The sequence below is a fragment of the Nothobranchius furzeri genome, chromosome 5, assembly GCF_043380555.1.
Source record: "Nothobranchius furzeri strain GRZ-AD chromosome 5, NfurGRZ-RIMD1, whole genome shotgun sequence".
Classification (NCBI taxonomy): domain Eukaryota; kingdom Metazoa; phylum Chordata; class Actinopteri; order Cyprinodontiformes; family Nothobranchiidae; genus Nothobranchius; species Nothobranchius furzeri.
In genome coordinates, this window is record NC_091745.1 from 47,737,492 (window position 1) to 47,762,541 (window position 25,050).

The 25,050-nt window shown below is 44.1% G+C and overlaps 1 protein-coding gene across 9 annotated transcripts in view; it reads right to left on the reverse strand.

Annotated features, from left to right (window-relative positions):
* LOC107378798 (serine/threonine-protein kinase ULK4) overlaps nt 1-25,050 on the reverse strand; it is a 161,821-nt gene that overhangs the window by 132,795 nt on the left and 3,976 nt on the right. For all 9 annotated transcript variants that reach the window (XM_070550837.1, XM_070550834.1, XM_070550835.1 and 6 more), the window contains 9 exons: nt 24,745-24,962; nt 23,064-23,133; nt 22,858-22,900; nt 22,681-22,773; nt 21,642-21,702; nt 21,333-21,547; nt 21,199-21,245; nt 20,277-20,355; nt 7,287-7,394 (listed from right to left, as the gene is read on the reverse strand). In XM_070550837.1, coding sequence (XP_070406938.1) covers nt 7,287-7,394; nt 20,277-20,355; nt 21,199-21,245; nt 21,333-21,547; nt 21,642-21,702; nt 22,681-22,773; nt 22,858-22,900; nt 23,064-23,133; nt 24,745-24,962 — 934 coding nt within the window. The remainder of the gene's footprint in view (nt 1-7,286; nt 7,395-20,276; nt 20,356-21,198; nt 21,246-21,332; nt 21,548-21,641; nt 21,703-22,680; nt 22,774-22,857; nt 22,901-23,063; nt 23,134-24,744; nt 24,963-25,050) is intronic.

The window sequence follows — 25,050 nt, forward strand, 5'->3', positions numbered from 1 at the left end:
TAGCTGGGAAGTAATTCTTGTTTTCTTAGAGTACTTTGTTATGATTTCTGGCCAAGTTTGGCCAATCAGAATTTTACATGTTTCTGAGTATTTACCAACATCCCTCAGAAAGCCACGGCTTCTTGCAGACACAAAGATGTTCTTAACACACAGTGTTAAGAACCTTCAGTGTGTTAAGAACCTTTAAAACTCTTATGTGAGGTGCCTTTTAACCTTAATGAGTTTCTTATTGTAATGTGTATGAGTGTAGACAATGATTAACTTGTTAAATCAAACACACACTGATTTGTGACATAAACCGATCATTGTGAGAACAACATTCATTTTAAAGCCACCATTGGTTTAAGCACCGGTTACTCAAACATTTCATTTAAACTAGGGCTGGGACTTGATTAAAAATTTTAATCTAATTAATTACAGGCTTTGTAATTAATTAATCTCAATTAATCACATTTTAATCATTCAGGAAAATGTGCTCTCAAAGTAAAACTTTTAATTAAAATTATGAGATAGAGAATCAAACATTAGACATGGTTATTACTGTAAACTAAAGCTTTTAATAAAAAATGCATTTTAATTATTCAAATGTCACTGTGTGATATGAAACAAAACCCAAATCAACTATAATTTATAATTACAAATAGAAAAGACCTGCAAAGGGTTCCTGAGCCTTTAAATAGTCTCTCTGTTTAGTTGAATTACTGAAATAAATTAGACTTTGCACCAGATTCTAATTTTTCCAGTTTCACTTGTTTGTATAATTGGGAGTTTTTATTAGCATTTCTACTCATAATGTAGTAAAAACACATAAATAATAATCCTTCAAAATGACAGTAGAACAGGCACAAATATGATCTAGGACTTAAATGTACTAACTTTTAACACCAGAGCAGGCATGGCATATTCTGAGAATGATCAGGAATACTAACTGGTTCCAGTTGGATGACTGGAGGATGATGGGAAGATAAAAGATCATGGCGAGGAAATAATGATCTGACGAACAGGTGAGCGGATCTTCCTTACATGGGAAGTCCTGATGTCACGTTAAGAAGGGGATGCTGCAGAGTCTGCAGATTCACGCCTGCTGCAGAGAATCTGGTGTGATCTCCAGCCTGATCACAACTTTCTCGTTCCTCGCTGCCCCGATACACTTAAGCATCCGCCCCTTAGCTGATGACAGCTTCAACACAACTCGCTGCTTAATGATAGTAATGCATGTGATGTTTAGACAGAGACTCGTCTCAAAAACAGAATTGTTTAGAAAATCATCAGAAAAGTTTCAGAGTGTTTCTGTTTTAAATTAAACTTCTGTTTTCAACTGTAAGACACGTTGTTTGTGATTGTTTACAGAGTAGTGAGAACACGGAGCGTTCTCCCAGCGGAAGCCGGGTGCCTCTCGTTTGTCTGACTACTTTCATAAACTACTGTTAGGGCACAGAATTATTCTGTCTGGTGCTTTCAGCGCTGCACAGATGTTACGTAAATGTTAAAAATACAGCTTACCGCAACTTTTGTAAAGTTTCCGGTGCCACCGGGCAGCCGCAGCAGTGACGATCTCTGAAAAATGTCCGCGACACGGACTCCGTTGTTGTCTGGAAGTTTTTTTCCCAAGTTAAGGAAAGAGGCGGACGTGTTTCCTAAATCCTGCATCAGTCCAAGCAAGGCAACTTCTTTCTGTTTTTATTCTGTTTTAGTAGCCATTAGCACTGTGCATTGTTTTGTGCGTCGGTGATATTCAGTCTACGAGGAAATCGTGCAATGACAAAGGTTCCGCCGTGCTTGAAATGCAAGCTGCGATTAAATGCGTAAATTTTTTTAAAGCGGCATTTTTTCTAATTAATTAATCGTAATTAATGCGTTAAAGTCCCAGCCCTAATTTAAACATCTTGTTCATTCATCACATATGATTTTTGTAAGCTTGTGAGTTGTAAAATCATGGAGTCTTCACTTATTCAGAGTGAAGAATGTTGGCGTCTGGCTTTCATGCAGAGTGCATGAACCTTGGGTGAGAATGTTTGTCTGGATGTTTTGTCTTCTGTATGTCAACACGTACTGAGCAGAACCTTCTGGGTTTAGAAGGCCAAACAGAAAGTGGATTTATTTCTGTAGGTGAAAGGTTATTATGTAGGTCAATATAAAGGTGAAAATTGACCCTTTTGGACGTTACACTTGCATTCATTTTTTTGTTTTCCTAGAGACCCGTGAGCCGACCGGAAGGAAGGAGACATAGGCTCCACCAGAGACGTGACTCCAATGGTGACAGGATACACTCAGAAAAGCACTACGCCCTCAGTTGTCCTGGCGGGGAACTGTTTTGCAACACTCCCCTGGCAACAGAGAAGTTCAAAGGGAAAAGGTCTCCATCAGTGTGTGTGTTCAACTCTGCAATTGAGCTAACGAAGAAGTATAAATTAGACTTTAAAGAGAAACAGCAGCTGATAAAATGTCTAAGACCACATCCCTTTAAAAGGCCAAATCTGTGCATAAATGTGGAATATTGTCATTTTCTGTCAGGCAGGTCACACTGTCGTGATGTTCTGATGGCAGAGCCATATAATGATCACGTCGTTGAGCTGCATAAACAGGGTCTCTCCCAACGCCATTACTGCTGAAATGCAGTAATGGACTGTAAGACAGTCATTTGGACTTCCCTAAATGATCCTGAGAGATAATGGAACAAAAATGTGAAAGACCTAAAAAGGCCGAAGGATCCAATTTGCTGTCCATCAAGAGACTGGACGATCTTCGTCCAAACTTACGGCTGTTACTGGTGCTGACAACGGCCTAACCCTCAGACTGCATCTGAGCTGAAAACTCTCCTGTTCAGGCTGGCTCCGTCACCACACTCTCCTTATCCTGCGCTTTCTACCTAATCTGCCTTTTCCGGGATCCACTGATTTCCCTCTTAACAAATCATGTTCTCTTTCCCTTTTTTACAGTTTTAATCACAATAAAAAAATGGTTTTTTCCTCATTTTAGACATTTTTTAAATTATTTTTTCTAAATCCTTTTTATACATAAAATTTGTTGTTTTTGTCAAGCGCCTCGTGATTTCTATCTAGAAAGACGCTTTATAAAATACGGTTTTCTTTCTTAAGAAAGCAGGTCTAAATGGCGCGAGTCTAGTTTTTGTAACAAGCCACTCCTAAAGGTGTCCGTCCCCATCAGTCCCTGTGCAGCCTCTGATGATCTGAGCTTCAGCTCTTGCAGAGAGACGCTCCTGGAGCGCTGCGGCGCTTCGGTTTGCAGTCTCAGTTGATTTTGTTCACAAAGCAAAACTTACTGCCCATGTTTACTTTCATTTTCAATATAACTGCTGGCCAGAGCCCGGCATTAACTCCCCACATATCATGACACCCCTCTCTGTTGCGCCATGGTACAATGGCCGTTTATAAGACAGACCATTGCTGCAATTTGACAACCAAGCAAGGCGGAACGAATGCTGAAAAATTCATAAGATACAATTACAAGATACACAGTTGCAGTAATATTACGCCGATTGGTTGGCTTGGTCAAATCAAATCACTTTTATTGTCACGTCACATGTGCAGGTACACTGGTACAGTACATGCGAGTGAAATTCTTGTGTGCAAGCTTCACAGCAACAGAGTTGTAAAAATACAGTAACGTAAAAACAAGCAAAATATAAAAATGGCTAATCTAAGTAATAATATGTGTAGTATGTGTGTGCTAGTATTTTTTTTTCTACGTGTGTGCGTGTGAGTGTGTGTAGTGTGTATATACATTTTTACAAATGAATAAAGTAAACAATAAGATAAGAGATATAAAATGTACAGAGGCTGTTATGTGCAAAACTGTGGCATTAATGTACAGTATGGAGTGTGTAATGTTGGAGTTTCAGTAGTGAGGGTGAGGTGTCTGCGAAGTGTTCAGCAGTCTGATGGCCTGATGGAAAAATCTGTCTCTCAGTCTGATGGTTCTGGACCGGATGCTGCAGAACCTCCTTCCTGATGGAAGTAGTCTGAACAGTTTATGGCTGGGGTGACTTGAGTCCTTGATGATCCTCGCCGTTTTCCTCAGGCACCGCTTCTTATAGATGTCCTGGAGGGAGGGAAGCTCACCTCCAATAATCCTTTCTGCACACCGCCCTACTCTCTGGAGAGCTTTGCGGTTGTAAGCGGTGCTGTTGCCATACCAGGTGGAGATGCATCCAGTGAGGATGCTCTCAATGGCACAGCGATAGAAGGTCCTGAGGATGCGGCGGCTCATGCCAAATCTTTTCAGTCTCCTGAGAAAGAAGAGGTGCTGCTGTGCCTTCTTCACTGTATTTTCCGTGTGCACTGACCACATAAGATCCTCTGCCAGATAAACTCCAAGGAAACGGAAGCTGCTCACCCTCTCCACAGCGTCGCCGTTGATGGTGATGGGGGTGTGTATTCCTCTGCACCTCCGGAAGTCCATTATCAACTCCTTTGTCTTTGTGACGTTGAGGGTGAGACGGTTGTCCTGACACCAGTGGGTCAGGGCGCTGATCTCCTCCCTGTAGGCCGTCTCATTGTTGTTGGTGATGAGACCCACCACTGTGGTGTCGTCCGCATACTTCACAATGATGTTGGAGTTTCTCGTGGCCGTGCAGTCGTGGGTGTAGAGTGAGTACAGGAGAGGGCTCAGCGCACACCCCTGTGGAGCACCAGTGTTCAGTGTGACGGGGGATGAGGTGGTGCTGCCCAGTCTGACCACCTGGCATCTGTCAGACAGAAAGTTAAGGATCCAGCTGCAGAGGGAGCTGCTCAGTCCTAGATCCTGCAGTTTCCTGTCCAGCTTCGAGGGAACAATGGTGTTGAATGCTGAGCTGTAATCTACAAACAGCATTCTCACATACGTGTCCCTCTTCTCCAGGTGTGACAGGGCAGCATGGAGTGTCAGGGCTATGGCATCATCAGTGGACCTGTTGTGGCGATATGCAAACTGTAGAGGGTCCAGTGAATCGGGCAGTGCAGAGCAGATGAAGCCCCTGACCAACTTCTCGAAGCATTTGCTCACGATGGGGGTCAGGGCTACAGGTCGCCAGTCATTCAATGAGGAGATGGTGGAGGATTTGGGTACAGGGACAATGGTGGCCATTTTGAAGCAGGCAGGGACTACAGACAGAGAGAGGGAATGCCTGCAAGACCCTGGTGTGTCTTGTAAAAACAGCTATCATCTCTCCAGCGTGTACTGGATCTTCTTTAGGCCTTCTCCTGGTTGGACGTCCAGGAGGCATCCTAACCAGATGCCCAAGCCACCTCAACTGGCTCCTCTCGATGTGGAGGAGCAGCAGGTCTACTCTGAGCCCCTCCCAGATGCTCCATCAACTCCACCTATCTCTAAGGGCGAGCCCAGTCACCCCGCGGTAAAAACTCTTTTCGGCCGCTTGTATCCGTGATCTTGCTCTTTCGGTCACTACCTAAAGTTCATCACCATAGGTGAGGGTAGGAACGTAGATCGACCGGTAAATCGAGAGCTTTGCCTTCTGACTCAGCTCTCTCTTCACCATGACAGATCGGTACAACGCCCGCATCACTGCAGATGCAGCACCAATCCGCCTATCGATCTCACGCTCCAGTTTTCCCTCACTCAGGAACAAGACCCCGAGATACTTAAAACTCCTCCACTTGGGGCAGGACCTCATCCCTGACCCGGAGAAGGCATTCTACCCTTTTCCGATTCAAGATCATGGTCTCAGATTTAGAGGAGCTGATTCTCATCCCAGCTGCTTCACACTTGGCTGTTAACCGCTCCAATGAGAGCTGGACATCTCGTTCTGATGAAGCCAACAGGACCACATCATCTGCAAAAAGCCCAGACCTGATCTTCAGGCCACCCAAACAGATCCTCTCAACACCTCAGCTGCTCCTAAATCCTGTCCATAAAGGTTATGAACAGAAACGGTGACAACGGACAGGCTTGGAGGAGTCCAACTCTCACCGGAAATGAGCCAGACTTACTGCCAGCAATGAGGACCAAGCTCGGACACCGGTCATACAGAGACCTATCAGCCCTTATTAGAGGGCCCGGTACCCATCTCCTTGTTCCTCCAGGACCCCCTAAGTGAATAGAGCTGGTCCAGTGTTCCACGGCCAGGACGAAAACCACACAGGGTATCTGCAGGTTTAAGGGAGCCAAATTTAAGACTTTTTAAGACCTTTTTTAAGGACACTTTGACCAAATTTAAGCTATTTTTCTTTTTAATTAAATTTAAGCTATAATTTCCAGCTATTGCCTGGAACTGGTGCGAACCACGTCATGAACGTGGGATTAGCCATCCAGTTACCATTAATGTTGCACTTCCCCATGGCGCAAACTCCCACTAGCGTGCTCCTCTAAAAATAGCCCCCTTTCACAACCAACCGAATGTGTACGGTTCCGCTTATGCCAATATCATACACAAAAATGCTGAACTAACTAGAAATTCACGAAAATTTTAAAGAAATAACATTATCTTGTTCATTGGGTCTTTGGAAATTTAAGACCTTTGGAAACTATTTAAGGATTATTAGTCATTTTTAAGGATTTTTAAGGCCTTAAATTTGGAAAAGCAAATTTAAGACTTTTTAAGGACCTGCAGATACCCTGCCACAGTACTCCTCCTGAATCTGAGGTCCGCTGGACCATGCTTCTTCTACCACTGCAGAAGTATTGATGAAATGAGTGAACCACACATTTAATTTAGTAGAGAATAGAATGAGTTATGTGAAATATTCACTAAAACAATGTTTTCCCAATGCTGTTAATGGTGCTGCTGTACATGCTCCAGGGATGCTCATTTACACACCTCACGGTTACAGCACAGCTTTGCCCCCTTTGGGAAAAGGAGAGTATTGTGGAAATGTATTTATTTTTCATTTATTTAGGCTTCGAACTGGTCTGGCATTTGTGTTTACTATGCAGGGTCAGATCCAGGAAATGTAAAACACTCTCATAAAGTAGGTGGGTCAGCAAAATGATGCATTACACTGCAGCTGTGGTTTTGTTAACCATGCTGAAATCCTACAGCCTGCATCACAGATCCTTTACTTCTGCCTGAGACGCTGTGTACCCTGCAAACAGTGAATGTCTCATGGACGTGCACATCATGTCTATATTGAGTCCCATGAACCACACCACCTTCTGTAGGACGTCCAAACTTTGGGAAGTGGGTGCTGTCCCTTTCTGTCCAAGTCCCTCTCTATTGATTTAAATGATTCTGATTCTTTATTGATGAAATGTTCTTAGAATATATTTTATTCTGTATTGGATGGAAATAGAATAACCCACTTGGTCATGTCTCTTTTTACTGGTAATACCTGAGAAGAGATGAGGTAGAGGAACTCCCCGAGTGGCGGCAGCACAAACTGCTTCAGTTTACTGTTCCTGAGATTTTCCCTCAGCAGGTCTGTCATTGTTGACACAGCCTGAAAACAGTAAGAAACAGTTTTAAAAAGTGTTTTGGTTAATTACAACAAACAGATCTAAATAAATATAAAGACAAATTAGACACAATCATCGATCCGTGTGTTTGGTTTGTTAGGGTTAGGACAGACCTGTAAATCCTGAAATAGCTGTATTAACTTTCACCTCTGCGGTTTACCGGCCGGTTCATTCCAGATGAGCTCAGGCAGCAGACTCAGACATAAAACAATCAACCTCTGCCTTCCGATCAATATCTGTGGCACTATCCGTAATAGAGACTGTAATCAATTACTATGCACCTGAGAGGATTCAGGCTAGTGCAAACAACCATATCACTGCCAGTGAAATAAACTCAATGGGGTTTTATGCACCTGACAAGAAATACATAAAGGTGTATTAATTAGGAAAAGAGAAGAGAAAAATCAATAGAGGTCCTGAAAAATGAACGGTCATGTGACACGAGACAAAGACGTCCATCTGTGGTCCATCAGTTTACTGTGAGCACTATGTTTGCAGAGTAGAGACGCAGAGTGAAGCTTTAGACCTTCTGCAGGTTTCATTTTTAATAACCTCTGGAAGAAACCCTAAAACACTGCTGTTTGTTGTACTCTGCATGTGTGTGTGTTAACACACACATCACACTCAATTCACCGAAGCACACTTGGCTCTGCCGTTTCCCACCTGAAGCTGAAACTTTCCAGGAGCAGAGCTCAGCTCTTGTCATTTGGGACTCTGCCCGTTAAAAGACGAGCAGGACTAACAGGACAGGTTCTTCACACCAGTTCTGCACCACTGCTCGGCGTAGCTGAGAAACAACAACCATGAGGTTTTCTAAGACTGTGGCCTAGTCCACACGTAGCTGGGTTTTTTCAAAAAAGAATATCTGCCCCTCCAAAAACTTGCATCCACACCACCTCATTTAAAAAAAAAAACTCTGTCCACACGTACCCGGATAAATACGTTGTTAAGGACATGCCAGACATGTAGGCGGCAGTACTTCCCCCGTTCTTAACCTCGTCCTTCGTCTGTGGTCTTCCGCAAGGAGCAGTAATTCCGCTTGCAAAAACAAACAAGCAGAAAGCGCTTGGACAATTGATAAAGCGAGCGCAACTCTGAGGGCATCCATGCTGTCGGCTAGTGTAAACACAGGTCGCACACGTGATGTCAGCAGTTTTTTGTCACGGAAAGTGACGTTGCGGACCTTAAAACTCCGGTTTTGTCTGTCCACGCGCAGACACCCAAAACGGAGAAAACGCAGATCTTCACTTTGGCCGGAGTTTTTAAAAAGATCAGTTTTTGCGTGAAAAAACTCCGTTTTCGTGTGGATGACAGGCCAAAACGTAGAAAAATATCTACGTTTTGGCAGATCCCCGGCTACGTGTGGACAGGGCCTGAGACATTCGGAGGGTTTGGATGCTGTTTTTCCCAGTATGCATTTCTTTTATAACTTTATTGATATTGGTTAAAATCTGTGGAGTTACACCAGGTGAGTGCCCAAGCCTTAAATTAAGCAAACTTCCATCCATCCATTTTCAATCTGCTGCTATTAATTTGGACAGTGACTTTGATGACCATGATCCACAAGATAGCAGTACTGATGCTCCAAATGACCCCCCAGATAGAATTACGTGGAGTTTAGCTGCATCTTTGTTAAAATTAGAACATTTTTCCATTGTACCAAGCAAAGCAATCAATAATTTTTTGGTAGAACTTCACCACTTAACCGATTGTCTCTCAAAACCATATACTGAAAGTGTTCTAGTGGACATTTTTCAGAAGTATGCGCTCCAAGTTGACAGAAGTGTAATAGAGGAGATAATTTCCTCTCTGTGCTCTGCAAGTCCTCTAAATAAGGCCATTGAGAAGGGTGGCACTTTGAGTTCTACACATCAACGAAAGCAATATTACAAGGCTAACTTTAATGTTGTGGAACCAGTTGAATATATATTAGACCCAAAAGAGAACAAAACATTGCAGTATATCCCAATCCTAGAATCCCTTGGAGTGCTCCTGAGTAGGAAGGATGTTGTGGACAAGATTGTTACTGATCACGAAACACACAGAGACACAGAGGCCGGAAAAGAAATTTTGTACAAGTCTTATAAAGATGGCCTGCATTATAAGGAAAACGGGTTGTTGTCAGGTGAAGACCTAAGTTTATCAATTACTTTGTATGTTGATGATTTTGAGGTCTGTAACCCTTTGGGCACTTCCCGCAAAACTAACAAACTTTACGCTGTCTATTGGATTCTGAATAACCTACCCCCAGGGTCTCATTCCAATTTAACCTCAATCCTCTTGGCCATTTTGTGCCCAACAAACAATGTAAAGTCGTTTGGTTATGATAAGGTTTTACGGCCCCTATTACGTGACCTAAGAACTTTGGAAGTTGATGGCATTTTTATTCCACAACTGGAAAAATTTGTGAAGGGCACAGTGCAGACTGTTGTTGCTGACAATTTGAGAGCACATGGATTAGCAGGCTTTGTTGAGAACTTTACAGGTCCCTTCATTTGTCGTTTTTGTACAGCACCAGCTTCAGACATTCAGTTGCATGAGGTTAGGTCAGGGACTTTCAGCCTCCGAAATAAGGAAGTGCATGAAGCCCATGTCAAAGCAGCCCTATATATATATATATATATATATATATATATATATACATAGCCATGCCCTGATGTGGGGGCTGGGGGGTGCGTCGACATGGTCGGGACATAGAAGGGCTAAATAAGTTTGGGAACCACTGGTATAAGATCAAATTTGGGGGATTAAGAAGGTTTTTTTTTAAACAGATCATAATTCCATTTTCTTATTCTTTTGCAACAGAGTGTGAAGTACGACCATGACAACTCAAGCCATTCTTAGCGTCATCCTTGGACCGGACAGCAGTCAGAGGGTCAGGATTGCTGCTGGTCTGCCTTCAACTGTTGCTGAACTGGAGACTGAAGTAAAGACTCAGTGTAAAATAACTGAAACATTCAGACTACAATTCACGAATGTGCTTTTCGGCAATGAGTTTGTGAACTTAAACTCTATGGAAGAAATAGAAAACAAGACAACAATAAAAGTTGTTCACACATCTTGCCAACCTCAAGACCAAGCTGAAGACAGCTTTTCATTTCCATCAACTAGTGCTCCTGATTACACCTCGTCCAGTTCAGGTGACAGCACAGTGATTCTGTCATCTCCAGAGTCTATGTCATCACGATCTTCATGGCCAGATTTGTTCTGTGTTCCTCGTTTCACATATGATGCTGAAGTTGAGCTTGGGAAGGCCCATGTAGCTTTCAGAGAAAACGGGATGTTATTGATCCCTGATCCAAAGCTGAAGTCTGACATACTGGAAGGATTGATCCAGGAGATAGTCAAGCACACAGTCTATCTCACAGATGAAAAGTTTGACCTAGTTGCAGAGGCACTCATCCTGAAGCATCCATGTTTAAAAGAAAGAGGCTCACCCAGTGGCTATGCAGGATGGAAGATGAGCCTAAACTACAAATTGTCAAACTACCGCACTCAGCTACGGAAAGTAGGATGTACTGAAGTGTGTGTCAATTCTTTGAAAAATAAACCATCTGGGAAATGTTCCCCTGCTTTTGACGTCAAGAAACCAAAGAGAGGTGAAGTAGATTACTGCCCCTCTTTTCCACTCGGAGATAGTGAGAAATCCCTTGAGAAGCTGAGGATCGAACTGCTTTCTGATGTAAAGGAGCGCAACAACAGAGAAATGATTAGAGAAAAAATGAGCAGAACATTTGCCTTAAGAAGACAAGAAGTGATCTATGATGCTCCAATGATCAGTGAGGTACAAGAGAGATGGTTAGCTCTTTTTGAGGCAGCAGAGGTAATTGAAAAAGCCTTGACTAGCATTGTCAAACACATTAATGTATAATGGCAGGGTTTCCCCAGAAAACTTTCTAAAGCCTAATTTATACTTCTCTGTCAGCTCCAGGAGGGAGAGACATGCACGCATGGACAAAGACAATTTGCCCTCATACTTCTCTGTCTCCTGGGGAGTGTTGCAAAGCAATTCCCCGCCAAGACAACAGAGGACGTAGCACTGTTCTGTTGTATCCGGTCCAAGATAGTGTGTTTATATTGTGTTTTTATGTATTTAAGAGACTTTTTGACACGGACAGATTTGTCACTCATCCTCCTCTACCTCTTCATGCGCTCTCCACCTCTAAACCCACGTTTCCGGTCATTTCCGTCCACAAATAAAATGCTTGCTGCGCATCTTTTCACTCTTCCAGGCACGGGAGAATAAAACTTTCATATTTATATAATTTTTCCGAGAGGGTTTCTTCAATCTGCTCCGTGTCTGCTGCTAAATATCCTCAGCTCTCTATGTTTTTGAGGGTGCAATGGCAGCGCTGTTGACGACAACAACGTCTAGATCAATCACAAGCTTGTGTTCTCTGCCTCAATGTACAGGTGTTTAGAAAGAGCTCGACTCCGTCCGTCCTTGCGAGCCAGCTGGGGAGCCCTAGAAAAGACTGATGATGAAGTTGCGTGCGTCCGTCCCGACGCGGATGGAGAAGCATAAATTAGGCTTAAGCCCGGCAGACCGTGTAGTACACAGGTCGTTTTCTGTACCATTCGTTGTGTGGGGGTCAAAGCAAAGCCTGCCAGGTTTGTAAAGCGCTGGGGGAAACCCTGAATGGTAATGTTTCACCTTTTTTGGGATGTGTCTCCAGAATGTTTGGATCGCAGACTACTAATGACAAACTATGCACAGTAAATGCAATCATATGGCAGGCAAGTGTGGTTTTAATGTTACAAATGTCTTTTAAAGTCTGTGGGCTGTGCTACTAACTAAACGTTGTGTCCTTCAAATAAATGCAGAGTTCAAAGGCATCACAAGCATGCCTCTACAGTCACGATTTCTGTCACAGCTGGACCTTCTTTCTGAAAGTTTGACGAGAGTGTTTGCAAAGCGATCTGGGGAGCAGGGCAAAAAGCTTAAATGCATAACTGCCACAATGACGGTAAGAACTTTTGTAGATGCATTTAGTAAAACATCCAATGTAATGTTGAACTTTTTTTTAATTTTATTTTTTTAGTGTGGACTAATTCTACTGAATGCATTGTTTTATCATTTTTATATGATAATTGTCCAACAGCTGTTGCGGCTACATTGTGACTAATCGCTGTGTGTGTGTGAGTGTGCGTGCACACGTGCGTGCTAAACTGTTGTAGCGTAGTGCCTTGGAGGATCTTGGACTCTAGAAGATGTTATATAAATACAGACCATTTACCAAAATCTATTTTCTGTGTTATAATCCTTAAGGATGACACTGATGTTCGAAGGGAGTCCCTCATCAAATGTCTCTGCATCTATCTTAATGAGAATCCGGATGACTTGGTGCAGGAATTTGTGGCGAGTGTTTTGAGTTGATTGTGGATTAGCAAAATTTCAAAATGCATCAATTTAACTCAGTAACCCATTTGCCTTCCTTATGTTTGGAAAAGGTGATGTCTGTGCTGATATTGGAAAAAAATGTTACATGTGTCACCCTAGGGTTGGGACGATAATCAAATCAATTAATCGTACGATAGATAAAAATGAATTCGATTTTTCCAGGCTCAATATATCAAGGTTAAGAAATGTACAACTGTATTTATTATCATCACCAGGGTTTCCCCCAGCGCTTTATAAGCCTGGCGATCCGTCAGGCTAAGGGTCATGCCCCGCCCCCCTCCCCGACCCTACAGTGTCCGCTGACACGAACGGCGCAACGAAACTAGAGCCCTCCGTCAGCTGATACAGGTGAAAAACAGCAGCGGAAAGTGTGCAACCCCCCACTCACGGAGGAACGCTGCGGGACGGATCCGCCAGGCTTAACTCATTTTCTGGGGCAAATCCTGCATTACTGAAGTGCAGTCTTGGTTGTTGACACTGGATAGGTCATTGCATCTATTGTTTTGGAAAGACAGGGTCTTTTATTTTTAATCATTTTTGGTTTAATATTTTCTAACAAAGTGTGTCCTTTTATGGGCAGCAGTAGCTCAACAGGTTCAACGGGTTGTCCAGTAATCGGAAGGTTGCAGGTTTGATCCCAGCTAAGGCCGAACGATTCTAGAAAGTTATCCAATAGTGAATTTTATTTTTTTCTTCAATATTGCAACTGTAATTTAATTCACAATTATTTTCTCAAGGGGCCTCTCTCATATTTTTCAACTAACAGAAGCAAAAAATACATAACTGGGTTTGTTGTGGGCCAAATGTCTTTCCAAGAAAAACAAAATGAAATCTTGTAGACTTCAGGGTTTCTGCTATATGTATTTTGCAGTGGCGCGCCAAGTGTCCTTGTAACCCCCCCCCCAACCCCCACCCCAAAATGTTGATGGTTAAAGCAGAATTGCAGGGCACTCTTTAACTGCTATTCTGCCCACACATGATAAATGATAAATGACCCGCACTTGTATATCGCCTTTCAGTGTAAGGACTCTACAGTGTATCATTCATCCATTCACACACACTTTCACACACTGGTGGTAATGAGCTACGATGTAGCCACAGCTGTCCTGGGACGCATTGACAAAGGCAAGGCTGCCGAGCACAGGCGCCACCGGTCCCTCTGACCACCACCAGCAGGCAAGGTGGGTTAAGTGTCTTGCCCAAGGACACAACAGCTGAATTCTCTGTCTGGAGCCGGGATCAAACCTGCAACCTTCCGATTACACATGTGTAACTAAAAGTGAAACTGCAAACATTATATATAAATATGGTTGGAAAAAACAAAAACTTAAAATGTTTTCTCTTTTTCACCAGGACCTTACTGAGGCCACTGCAATGATTGCTATTGAGAAAACCATAGTGGGCATCTACATCAACAGAGATGCACCAGACAATGACATTTCAGATGTTGGAATGTTGGATGTATGTAGCCTAGTGAACTAGACCAAATTCTTGCTTTGCAAAGAATGGTCTAGGCATGCTCCATTGGAACCTCCGCAGCTCCTACCAGGACTCTGGCTAGCCAATCACAGCTCTCTAGAGGGGTTTCAAACACATAAAGAGCTGTGATTGGTCCATAATGGTGGGCCAATCATAGTGCTCTATCTGCTTAGTGAACAAATCACAGAGCTTTATCTGCTTTGTGGGCCAATCAGGGCACTCCATATGCCTGGTGGGTGGGATGATGCAACAGAGTGAAACAAGATTATGTCACATTCATTGTCCAGTGGAATGCGGAGATCATTTGAAAGACAACGGTAGAACCCGCCCCACAACCGAGAGCCGTCAATGGAGCATGGCCAGACTAAATAATACATTCATTTAGTCTGGCTTGCCAGGCTAGGATGTATGGTCATTCTCCTGGATCTGGACAATGTGGCACTTGCAACAGCCATGATCTTTGGACTTTTTTACAGTTTGAACATGACCTACCCATCACAGCCCCACTACATTTTTGAGGTGCTTCAGAAGGTGGTAATGGAGTTGCATGCCACTCAACTACCCAGAAAAGCCCCAAACCTCAAGACAAAATTAAGCATGTAAGAAAAGCTCATAGTTGTGCAAATGAGGTGGTTAGCTCCATGGGAAGGCATTTAAATTTCAGTTTTGCTCTCACCTTTTAGATGTTGTTTACATTGAGATTTTACTGCTATTAAGTTTGCTTCACTGTTAAGTGGATTGTGAGCAGTTTTTTTTCTGTTACATGTACACATATTTTGAATATGCATCATTCAGTAACTTTAGTTTGTTTTTTGTTCTTTGTTTTTCCCTGAGTGAAGAGCTAAAGAACTGTTAACTATGAAGTGTATTATCGAGGCAGCGGTAAAGAAAAAGTTAAGTTTAATGCAGTTATGATGATGCTGTTTTTGGACCGAGATGTTAGTACAATATGTTGGAATATTTTATACTTGCTGTATAACTGTTTATACTATAGCACTTAAAGGTTTTGTCATTCAACAATTTCTTTTAGATTGAGAGAAAATTGGTAGTATCATTAAGATAGTATAGAAACATATTTACCATTTCAGTAAATATGTATTTTAATGGTAATGGAACAAAACATTTCTGCATCAGAAATGACTTGAGTTGTTTCTTTGTATTGTTTAATCTTGACAAAGCAGAATGTTTTTGTTCTCTTCGATGATGGTTACTTTTTTTTTTTATTTTATTTTCATTTCCATGATGTGACTTGAGTTGAAGTAGAAAAAATTTAGTATTTGACTTTATAATATATTATGAAAATTGAATATGAAGAAGACATGTAGTAATAAAAGTGACCCATTAGTATTAGAGTAAGTTACAGAATAGTGTTGGAACAAAGTGAAACAATAGTGTTGAATTAAAATGTTTGAAGAGCTCAAATTACTTAATGACAACATGTTTCTATCAATTTGTATTAACACATAATATACATGTTTGTTTAAAATGAAAAACGTATGTTAATTCTACTTAAACGTCTGACTTGCAACTAAAGCAAAACAATTGTGTGCAACCACTTTCCATAACTGAATTAAGTAAATCCTACAAGTTTGTTTTTTCAGTGTACGCTGGAGCTACCACCAGGGACAAGAAGAGGCTGCAGCGTGTTGTACGCTCTGCTGAGAAGGTCATTGGCTGCAAACTTCCCTCTGTACAGGACCTGTACACTTCCAGGACGTTGAGGCGTGCTGGTTTATTGTGCTTGTTTCAAATTTTTGTTTATCATTTATCTTTTTGCACCAAGTACCGCAGCAATTTCCTAATGTTGATATTGCAATAAACCCTTCTGATTCTGATTTTCCTAACCCAGAAGGAACATTTAACGGTTTTCCAGTCAAGAACCACGTTTCCAACAGCTTCACACTGAACATTGAGGTGTGTAAATGTCAAGCAGAACCAGATGATCTGTAAAGAGCAGAGATAAGAACCCTGAGGTTTCCAACCATCAAACCCTCCACTCCACACATTGAGGTTCTGCCCATGAGCACAACAAACATGATCCGAGACCAGGAACAGCTCTGGAGGAGTCCACTCTACACATGTGCCTGACTTAGTGCCATTACCAACACAGACACAGCTCTAGCTTTGGTTGTACAAACACCGGAGCTTTTAAAAATGACCCTGCATCTTATTTTCCAAGAGCTGACAGAATGGACAACCAATCACACACACATGAGTCCTTCAGCGAGGATGAATAACTGGTCCACTGGTCCATGACTGGATGCAAACTTGCATCTATGAAATGATCTCGCATGCATAAACACACATCTTTGTGAGTGAAAATGAGTCAGTCCTAAACTATATTTAAAGACAGATTTGTGATTGGTTACTGAACAATAGTGTAAATCTGTTATTATCAGTGGTCACTAGTGTGTCTTCACTTAAAACCCAATGTGAGCTCATAAAGGAAACAGTTGTGTATCGGCTCATTAAGGGGGATCTCCTCCATAACATCATGGTAATGGTAGCTACAGTGGCTCAGAGGTTGGGTTTCTGGTTTGAAGCCCTGCTCTGTCCATGTCAGTCATTGTGTCCTCGGGCAAGGCACTTCTCCCGCCTTGCCTGTTGGTGATGGTCAGAGGGATTGGTGGCGGCTGTGGTCGGCAGCCTCGCCTCTGTCAGGGTAGCTGCGGCTACAATGTAGCTCATCACCACCAGCGTGTGAACGCGCGTGAACGTGTGTGAACGCCTGTTGGACGTGGGTGAATGAATGAATAACTGGGTGTAGCGCACATGCTTCAAAGTCCAACTTAGAAAAGAGTGATCCAAATCCAGGCCATGGCATTTACAAACCTGATCTTCAAATGCCAAAGTTCCCTCTAGATTTACCAAGTTGTTGTATTTTATTAAAACTACGACTGATGCATTTAAAATGGAAAAGCAGGCAACAACTTATTGTCATGATGTGGACCCAGACGCAGGTGAGCAGGCAAAAGAACAGTTTCATATGAATAATGGCAGGTAGGATGATACAGCAGGTAGACAAAGACGAGTGCGAACAGAGGCTTTAAATACAGGAAGGAGTCAGGAAGGTGGGTAGGATGCCGAGGGGAGACGGGACAACACGTCAGAGGGAGAAGGAGCAGATCCTCACACATATGAAGCAAATATAGTCATTTCAATCGCTGTTGCACAGGTTTGCTTAAAGATTATGTTGACCAAATAGTTCAACAACTCTTTATCTTACTATAAAAATGCATCTTCTACTTTATAACCCCTAAAACCTTTAACACTGCTATTTAACTCACTGGAAGGGTTATTCCCAAAATCTCCCATTAGTTCCTTTCTGGATCTTGAACCTTAAAATCTGCGTTCCTAGAGATTGCTCTGAGCTTTTCAGATGTCTTAAGCCTCCTTATCCCTGTGAAACACCCAGCACAGCCACGGCATTATTGGTTAAACTCCTGGTGAAACTACAAAACGTAACAAGTGATGATTAATGACGGGAAATTATACGTGCTCTTGAAGGCAGTTTTCCTCCAGACTGAAACACAACTCCGAGGAACGAGCTGGAGACAATCAGACAACAGCACGACAGAAAGAAAAGAAAGGACTCGTGTGCCATGTTTGCGTAAGTGTGTATATGTGTGTTTATTGGAGGGGTGAGTGAAACATACAGCAGTTACCATGGTAACTAAACCCAGCCCTTACACGCCAATCAGCAGGATTGCAGCAGGAGAACCCCTGCTGAGCCAATACTTGCACAAAGGGAAAAGCGCGAGTGTGTGTGTGTGCTCTTTTATTGGTCAGCCGTTAGCATCTTAAGTATACACACACACACACTGATACAGAGCACTGGCAAGCCCAGACACACACACACAGACACACACACCCCAAGAGGAACAAAACAGCACACACACAGAGAACTATCTACACAAAACCCCTGCTGAGAGCTCACACAAACATAGTTCAAAAGAGCCCATGAAACACACACACACACACACACACACACACACACACACACACACACACACACACACAACTGTGAAGTGCTGTCTGACAGCAGCTGAAGAGAAGTAAAGGAGAGCAAGAAAAAAGCTGTTCCGCCATTTGTCCACAAGTGTACTGAAACAACATATGCCAAAGTCGGCCATTTTGTTAATCGCTGTGTCGACTCAGCAGCAGAGCTGTAAAGAAAGTAAAACTAATGGAGCACAAACAATGACAGACGAGAGATAGGAATTCCTGGTGTCAGAACAGATTTCACTGTTCATCACAAAAAAGGTGGCTGAATGGAGGGGGGGGGGGGGGTCACAAACTTTGTTCAGGAATGTTAACTCAAAACCACTTTTAAACTAACAGTTAAACCCTGTGTGTGTGTGTGTGTGTGTGTGTGTGTGTGTGTGTGTGTGTGTGTGTGTGTGTGTGTGTGTGTGTGTGTGTGTGTGTGTGTGTGTGTGTGTGTGTGTGTGTGTGTGTGTGTGTGTGTGTGTGTGTGTGTGTGTGTGGACACAACTTGATAAAAGTAGCAGGCTGAAATTCCTGTGCTGCTTTAATTCCTCCTTAACTTAGGATCTGGGTCTTTAGACCTCTTGTGGTCGTGATGACAGCTAATGCTTTCTACCGTCATGCAAAGCTACCTGTCAGTTCATCACTGAATCACCTACCTGTATAATGAAGTATCACAAGGTGAGGTGAACACCCTGACACTCATGTATATGTAGCTTTGACACAAGCTTGTCTAACAACTAACATGATGATGAAACTGCTCAGAGTGGCCGTCCTCAGCACCATAATGTTCCACACAACATTACGAGGATGTCCAGTAAACATCCCAGTACCAAGAAGCTAACCAGTGACGTCCAGCATCCATGCCCAACATGCAGGAGCTGCTTGTGGGGTCTTTTGCATCGAGACGTGGAGATCAATCCTACAGCTGAAATACGGTATGTACACCACAGGTGTCAAACTCCGGTCCTCTGGGGCCGCTGTCCTCCAGGTTTTAGTGTTTTCCATGTTCCAACACACCTGATTTCAATCAGCAGGTGATTAACAGGCTTCTGGGGAGCCTGATGAGCTGCTGAACAGTGAATCAGCTGCGTTGCAACAGGGAAACAACAAAAGATGCAGGATACCAGTCCTCGAGTACTGGAGTTTGATGCACACTAACATTAATATTATTATATCTATTATGATAATATCTCAGAATGATTCTTTCTGTGTTATTAGCTCTACTCTACATTAAAGATTTTGTGTCCGCAAATGTTCTAATCAGAGCAAAAACAACAAGCAGAAGAAAACAAAACTGTAAACATATGGAAAAGTCTCAGATTTGAAGGTGAGACAATCAGAAGCCAGTAGATGTGTCAGTGTGGGTAGTCATGACTCCTCTGGATGACACCTTACAGGGCTTTACTGCCACCTTATGGTACAAACGGGAACTGCACAGTTAGAAGACGTGTTCAGTCTGACTTTTTGAGCTGATTTTTACTTTCTTGATTACTGATGAAATGTTCCTAAAAACAGCAACAGCAGGAATAAATCTTCCTGCCATAAAAAGTTTATGTTGCTTCCTGTGACTGCGTGGTTCTGCCGCCCCGGTCCACACTGGTGTTACATAAATAAAATCCCCACGTTCCATCCTGTTCCCATGTTTAATACGGCTGTAATTACAAAGGAGCTTGTGCTTTTATAACAGTGGTTATTTTCTTACAGGGTACGAAAGTTTTTTTTAAAAACAAAACTAAAGAGCGTTCTCTCTGAGTGCCTGAGTTTGTTTTACTAATGTTATAAAGTTATTATTATTTATTTGAAACAGATCTGCTCACTATGCTCAGGCCAGATTAATGCTGATTTAAAACGCTGTGTGTGTGTGTGTGTGTGTGTGTGTGTGTGTGTGTGTGTGTGTGTGTGTGTGTGTGTGTGTGTGTGTGTGTGTGTGTGTGTGTGTGTGTGTGTGTGTGTGTGTGTGTGTGTGTGTGTGTGTGTGTGTGCGTGATCTTCAGACCTCAGAGACAGAACTGTCCTCTTCCAGGAGATCACAGTGCAAAGCCAGAAGACCCATCAGTCTGAGGACCTTGCTCCGCCTGAAAACCATTGTAGGTGAACATTAACACAGATCGTTCCAGCAACACTATCGACAGATCTAAAACAGATAAAAGCGGATCTGAAGCTTGAAACTCTTCGTCTTCGTCTTCGTCTTCCTCCGCTTATCCGGGTCCGGGTCGCGGGGGCAGCATCCCAATTAGGGAGCTCCAGGCCGTCCTCTCCCCGGCCTTGTCCACCAGCTCCTCCGGCAGGACCCCAAGGCGTTCCCGGACCAGATTGGAGATGTAACCTCTCCAACGTGTCCTGGGTCGACCCGGGGGCCTTCTGCTGGCAGGACATGCCCGAAACACCTCCCCGGGGAGGCGTCCAGGAGGCATCCTGACCAGATGCCCAAACCACCTCAACTGGCTCCTTTCGATCCGGAGGAGCAGCGGTTCTACTCCGAGTCCCTCCCGAATGTCCGAGCTCCTCACCCTATCTCTAAGGCTGAGCCCGGCCACCCTACGGAGGAAACTCATTTCGGCCGCTTGTATCCGCGATCTCGTTCTTTCGGTCATTACCCAAAGCTCATGACCATAGGTGAGGATTGGGACGTAGATCGACCGGTAAATCGAGAGCCTGGCTTTCTGGCTCAGCTCCCTCTTCCCCACGACAGATCGGCTCAGCGTCCGCATCACTGCAGATGCTGAACCAATCCGCCTGTCGATCTCCCACCTCCGGGTCGGGGGAGAGGTCCTACCTCAAGTGGAGGAGTTTAAGTATCTCGGGGTCTTGTTCACGAGTGAGGGTAGGAGAGCTTGAAACTCGTCTCTTTGAACTTTTCGCTACCATTTCCTGTAATTATAACATTTATGTTTCCTCCTAATGTGATGAAGACTTACACATCCCAGTTGGGAGCCTGGCGTAACTGCTGCGTCAGCGCTACGAGCTGTAGACATTAAAGAGGCAGAGGGAATAAAAACAAAAGCATTAACATTTAGAAGATGCCACTCGAGTCACATTTCTCGAGTCCTACCAGAGAGGAGTTCATCAGCCTGTTGGCTACGACTGTGTTTCCAGCCACACAGCAGAGGTAGCACAGCAGGTTGAGCCTGGATCGAACAGCTGTAGACTGAGCAGGAACATTAGAGGGCAGGAGAGACACGGACGATTTCTGTTCCTCAAAGCAGGAATGAAGTTGTAAAATAAAGGCAGTCCACTCGTCATCACTCAGAGAGAGCAGCTTTTCCACTGGAGAGGACAGAAGATGAGAAATCTATTTTCCAAGTGTGTTCAGGGATCTTTACTTCCTGTGTGACACTTAGCTACCAATCATAAAGCATACCTGAATAAGCGGGGACACAAAGGGTTTTGGAGTCGAACCGAACAGGAGGACTCTTGAGGATCTGGTAAGGTAACCAAGTTAGTTGTCCTTATATTATCTTGGTCATGTTGTCCCGTATCCAGACAACTTCAAACTCTAGAAGCAACAGACTCTCACCGTGTCTGGATCGATCGTCTCCGATTTGTTTCCGTTAGTAGGGGTGTAACGGCACGCTAAAATCGTGTTCGGTTCAGTTCAGTGTTTTAAAGAGTTTGGTTTGATTAATTTTCGGTATATATATATATTTTTTTTATTTATTCAATAATATCTGAAGCGGCTCCTATAGTTAGCAGAAGCAGGTGTCATCCCAGGCTGCTGATCTAGCATGATGTCTTTAATTACTTCACAGGTTATTAGTGCAGCTATGAGCGTCACACTCATACAGACAAGTGTTGTGTTTGACTGTTGATGCTCCGTGTTTTTATTTCTGCAGCGAGCCTTAAAAACTCACTCACACCGCCTGCAGTTTCTTCTTTAAAACTCGTATTAAACAACGAGCTTCCTCCACGCCGTATTTTTCCTTGTAGGATGAAAACATCAACGGTCACGGGGAAAATTCAGCAGACATGTTTGTTTACTTATTTGCCGCTGTGGGCCGGCAGTGCAAGAGATGGGAGGGAGGGGCGACGCGTCTCTACGGGCTCCAGCAGCAGCGACAGCCAGCTGGTTTGATCCGCTCTGAAAGGCGTTGATCACAATTTGCAGGTCACATTTTTTACACAGAGATCAGGCACGTGCAGCCATCATGTGTCACTGAATACAGCATCCGTGCAGAAACTCGCCTAGGAACTTTTATCCGCTGCTCTTAAATCACGCAATTAAAGATTCATTATTTAACGAAAAAAGAACCGAAACGGTACGCAACTGGACCGAACCGAACAGGCCGAACCAAAACGGTTCAACACCCCCCCCCCCCCCCCGTGAACCATTACACCCCTATCCATTAGAAGTGTGATTAGGTCAAATAACACATAAACACACACAGTAAACAAGTCGGTACCTTGGGGTTGTCAACAATAGGAGTCACATTCAGATCAGAGTCAGTATGGAGAAGACGTTTCACACACTTGGTCACGTCGGCACCGGCGTTAGTCTGAGGACAGATCATAAAAACCAGAGGATCAGAGGAGTCCACAGAGTTAGAGGTCAGATATTTTGTTTGAACAACAATAAAAACCTCAGGTGCTGAGCTCTGTTCTAGAGAGTCCGACAGGCTGCAGCTGCAGGAACAGGAAGAGGTTAATTATACATAAACAAACATGGATTTCATACAGGCCATCGGTTTAGCCACTGATCAATATTACCGGAGAAAATAAAATGAAAAGTTCCAACAAATTATAACTTTTAAATCCATAATTAATATTGTTGTTTCAGTCAGCAGACCTGAGCAGGAAGATGAGCTCAGTGTTGTCCTGGTCCTCTCCGCTCTTCGGCTTCAGCCGAAACACGTTCTCTAAAGCAGCAAGAACACCAACAGTTCTTTAAGTACGTCGTAAATGAAGACTTATAATATAACGTAACGCATGCAGCAGTGGAACACGTTTACTGTGGTGGAACGCGCGTGAGCTGTGGTGGAACGTGAGTGAGCTATGGTGGAACATGCCTGAGATGTGGTGGAACGTGAGTGAGATGTGGTGGAACGTGCGTGAGCTATGGTGGAACGTGCGTGAGCTGTGGTGGAACGTGAGTGAGATGTGGTGGAACGTGCGTGAGCTATGGTGGAACGTGCGTGAGCTGTGGTGGAACGTGAGTGAGATGTGGTGGAACATGCGTGAGATGTGGTGGAACGTGCGTGAGATGTGGTGGAACGCGCGTGAGATGTGGTGGAACGCGCGTGAGCTGTGGTGGAACGTGAGTGAGCTATGGTGGAACATGCCTGAGATGTGGTGGAACGTGAGTGAGATGTGGTGGAACGTGCGTGAGATGTGGTGGAACGTGCGTGAGATGTGGTGGGACGCGCGTGAGATGTGGTGGAACGTGAGTGAGATGTGGTGGAACGTGAGTGAGATGTGGTGGAACATGCGTGAGATGTGGTGGAACGTGAGTGAGATGTGGTGGAACGTGCGTGAGCTGTGGTGGAACGTGAGTGAGATGTGGTGGAACGTGAGTGAGATGTGGTGGAACGTGCGTGAGATGTGGTGGAACGTGCGTGAGATGTGGTGGAACGTGCGTGAGATGTGGTGGAACGTGAGTGAGATGTGGTGGAACATGCGTGAGATGTGGTGGAACGTGCGTGAGCTGTGGTGGAACATGCGTGAGATGTGGTGGAACGTGCGTGAGATGTGGTGGAACGTGAGATGTGGTGGAACATGCGTGAGATGTGGTGGAACGCGCGTGAGATGTGGTGGAACATGCGTGAGATGTGGTGGAACGTGCGTGAGATGTGGTGGGACGCGCGTGAGATGTGGTGGAACGTGAGTGAGATGTGGTGGAACGTGAGTGAGATGTGGTGGAACATGCGTGAGATGTGGTGGAACGTGAGTGAGATGTGGTGGAACGTGCGTGAGCTGTGGTGGAACGTGAGTGAGATGTGGTGGAACATGCGTGAGATGTGGTGGAACGTGAGTGAGATGTGGTGGAACGTGCGTGAGCTGTGGTGGAACGTGAGTGAGATGTGGTGGAACGTGAGTGAGATGTGGTGGAACGTGCGTGAGATGTGGTGGAACGTGCGTGAGATGTGGTGGAACGCGCGTGAGATGTGGTGGAACGTGCGTGAGATGTGGTGGGACGCGCGTGAGATGTGGTGGAACGTGAGTGAGATGTGGTGGAACGTGAGTGAGATGTGGTGGAACGTGCGTGAGCTGTGGTGGAACGTGAGTGAGACGTGGTGGAACATGCGTGAGATGTGGTGGAACGTGAGTGAGATGTGGTGGAACGTGAGTGAGATGTGGTGGAACGTGCGTGAGATGTGGTGGAACGTGCGTGAGATGTGGTGGAACGTGCGTGAGCTGTGGTGGAACGTGAGTGAGATGTGGTGGAACGTGAGTGAGATGTGGTGGAACGTGCGTGAGATGTGGTGGAACGTGCGTGAGCTGCGGTCATTTCCACTCTTGCTCCCTCTCACCAGTTCTTTCCTTCCCTGCCTCCTTCTGCGGGACCCTGTCCTGTTTTGACGCTTCACTCATCACATGTTTGGCTTGAAGGCCGTCAGTCTCTGGGTCACATGACCTCGTATTTGTTACATTTGAAGAAGAAAGTTTATTTGACTTCCCGTAGCCTGGCTGGCTGCTGGACGTGTTGTCTGTCTGTCCTGGACGGAAAAGGCCCGGTGTGTTTTTGCTTCTGTTGAAGACAAAATAAAGTTTATTTGTGTGTTTCTACATGTAGTAAAGCTGCTGCTACAAAGTCTCGTCCAACTGCAAAAAGTTAT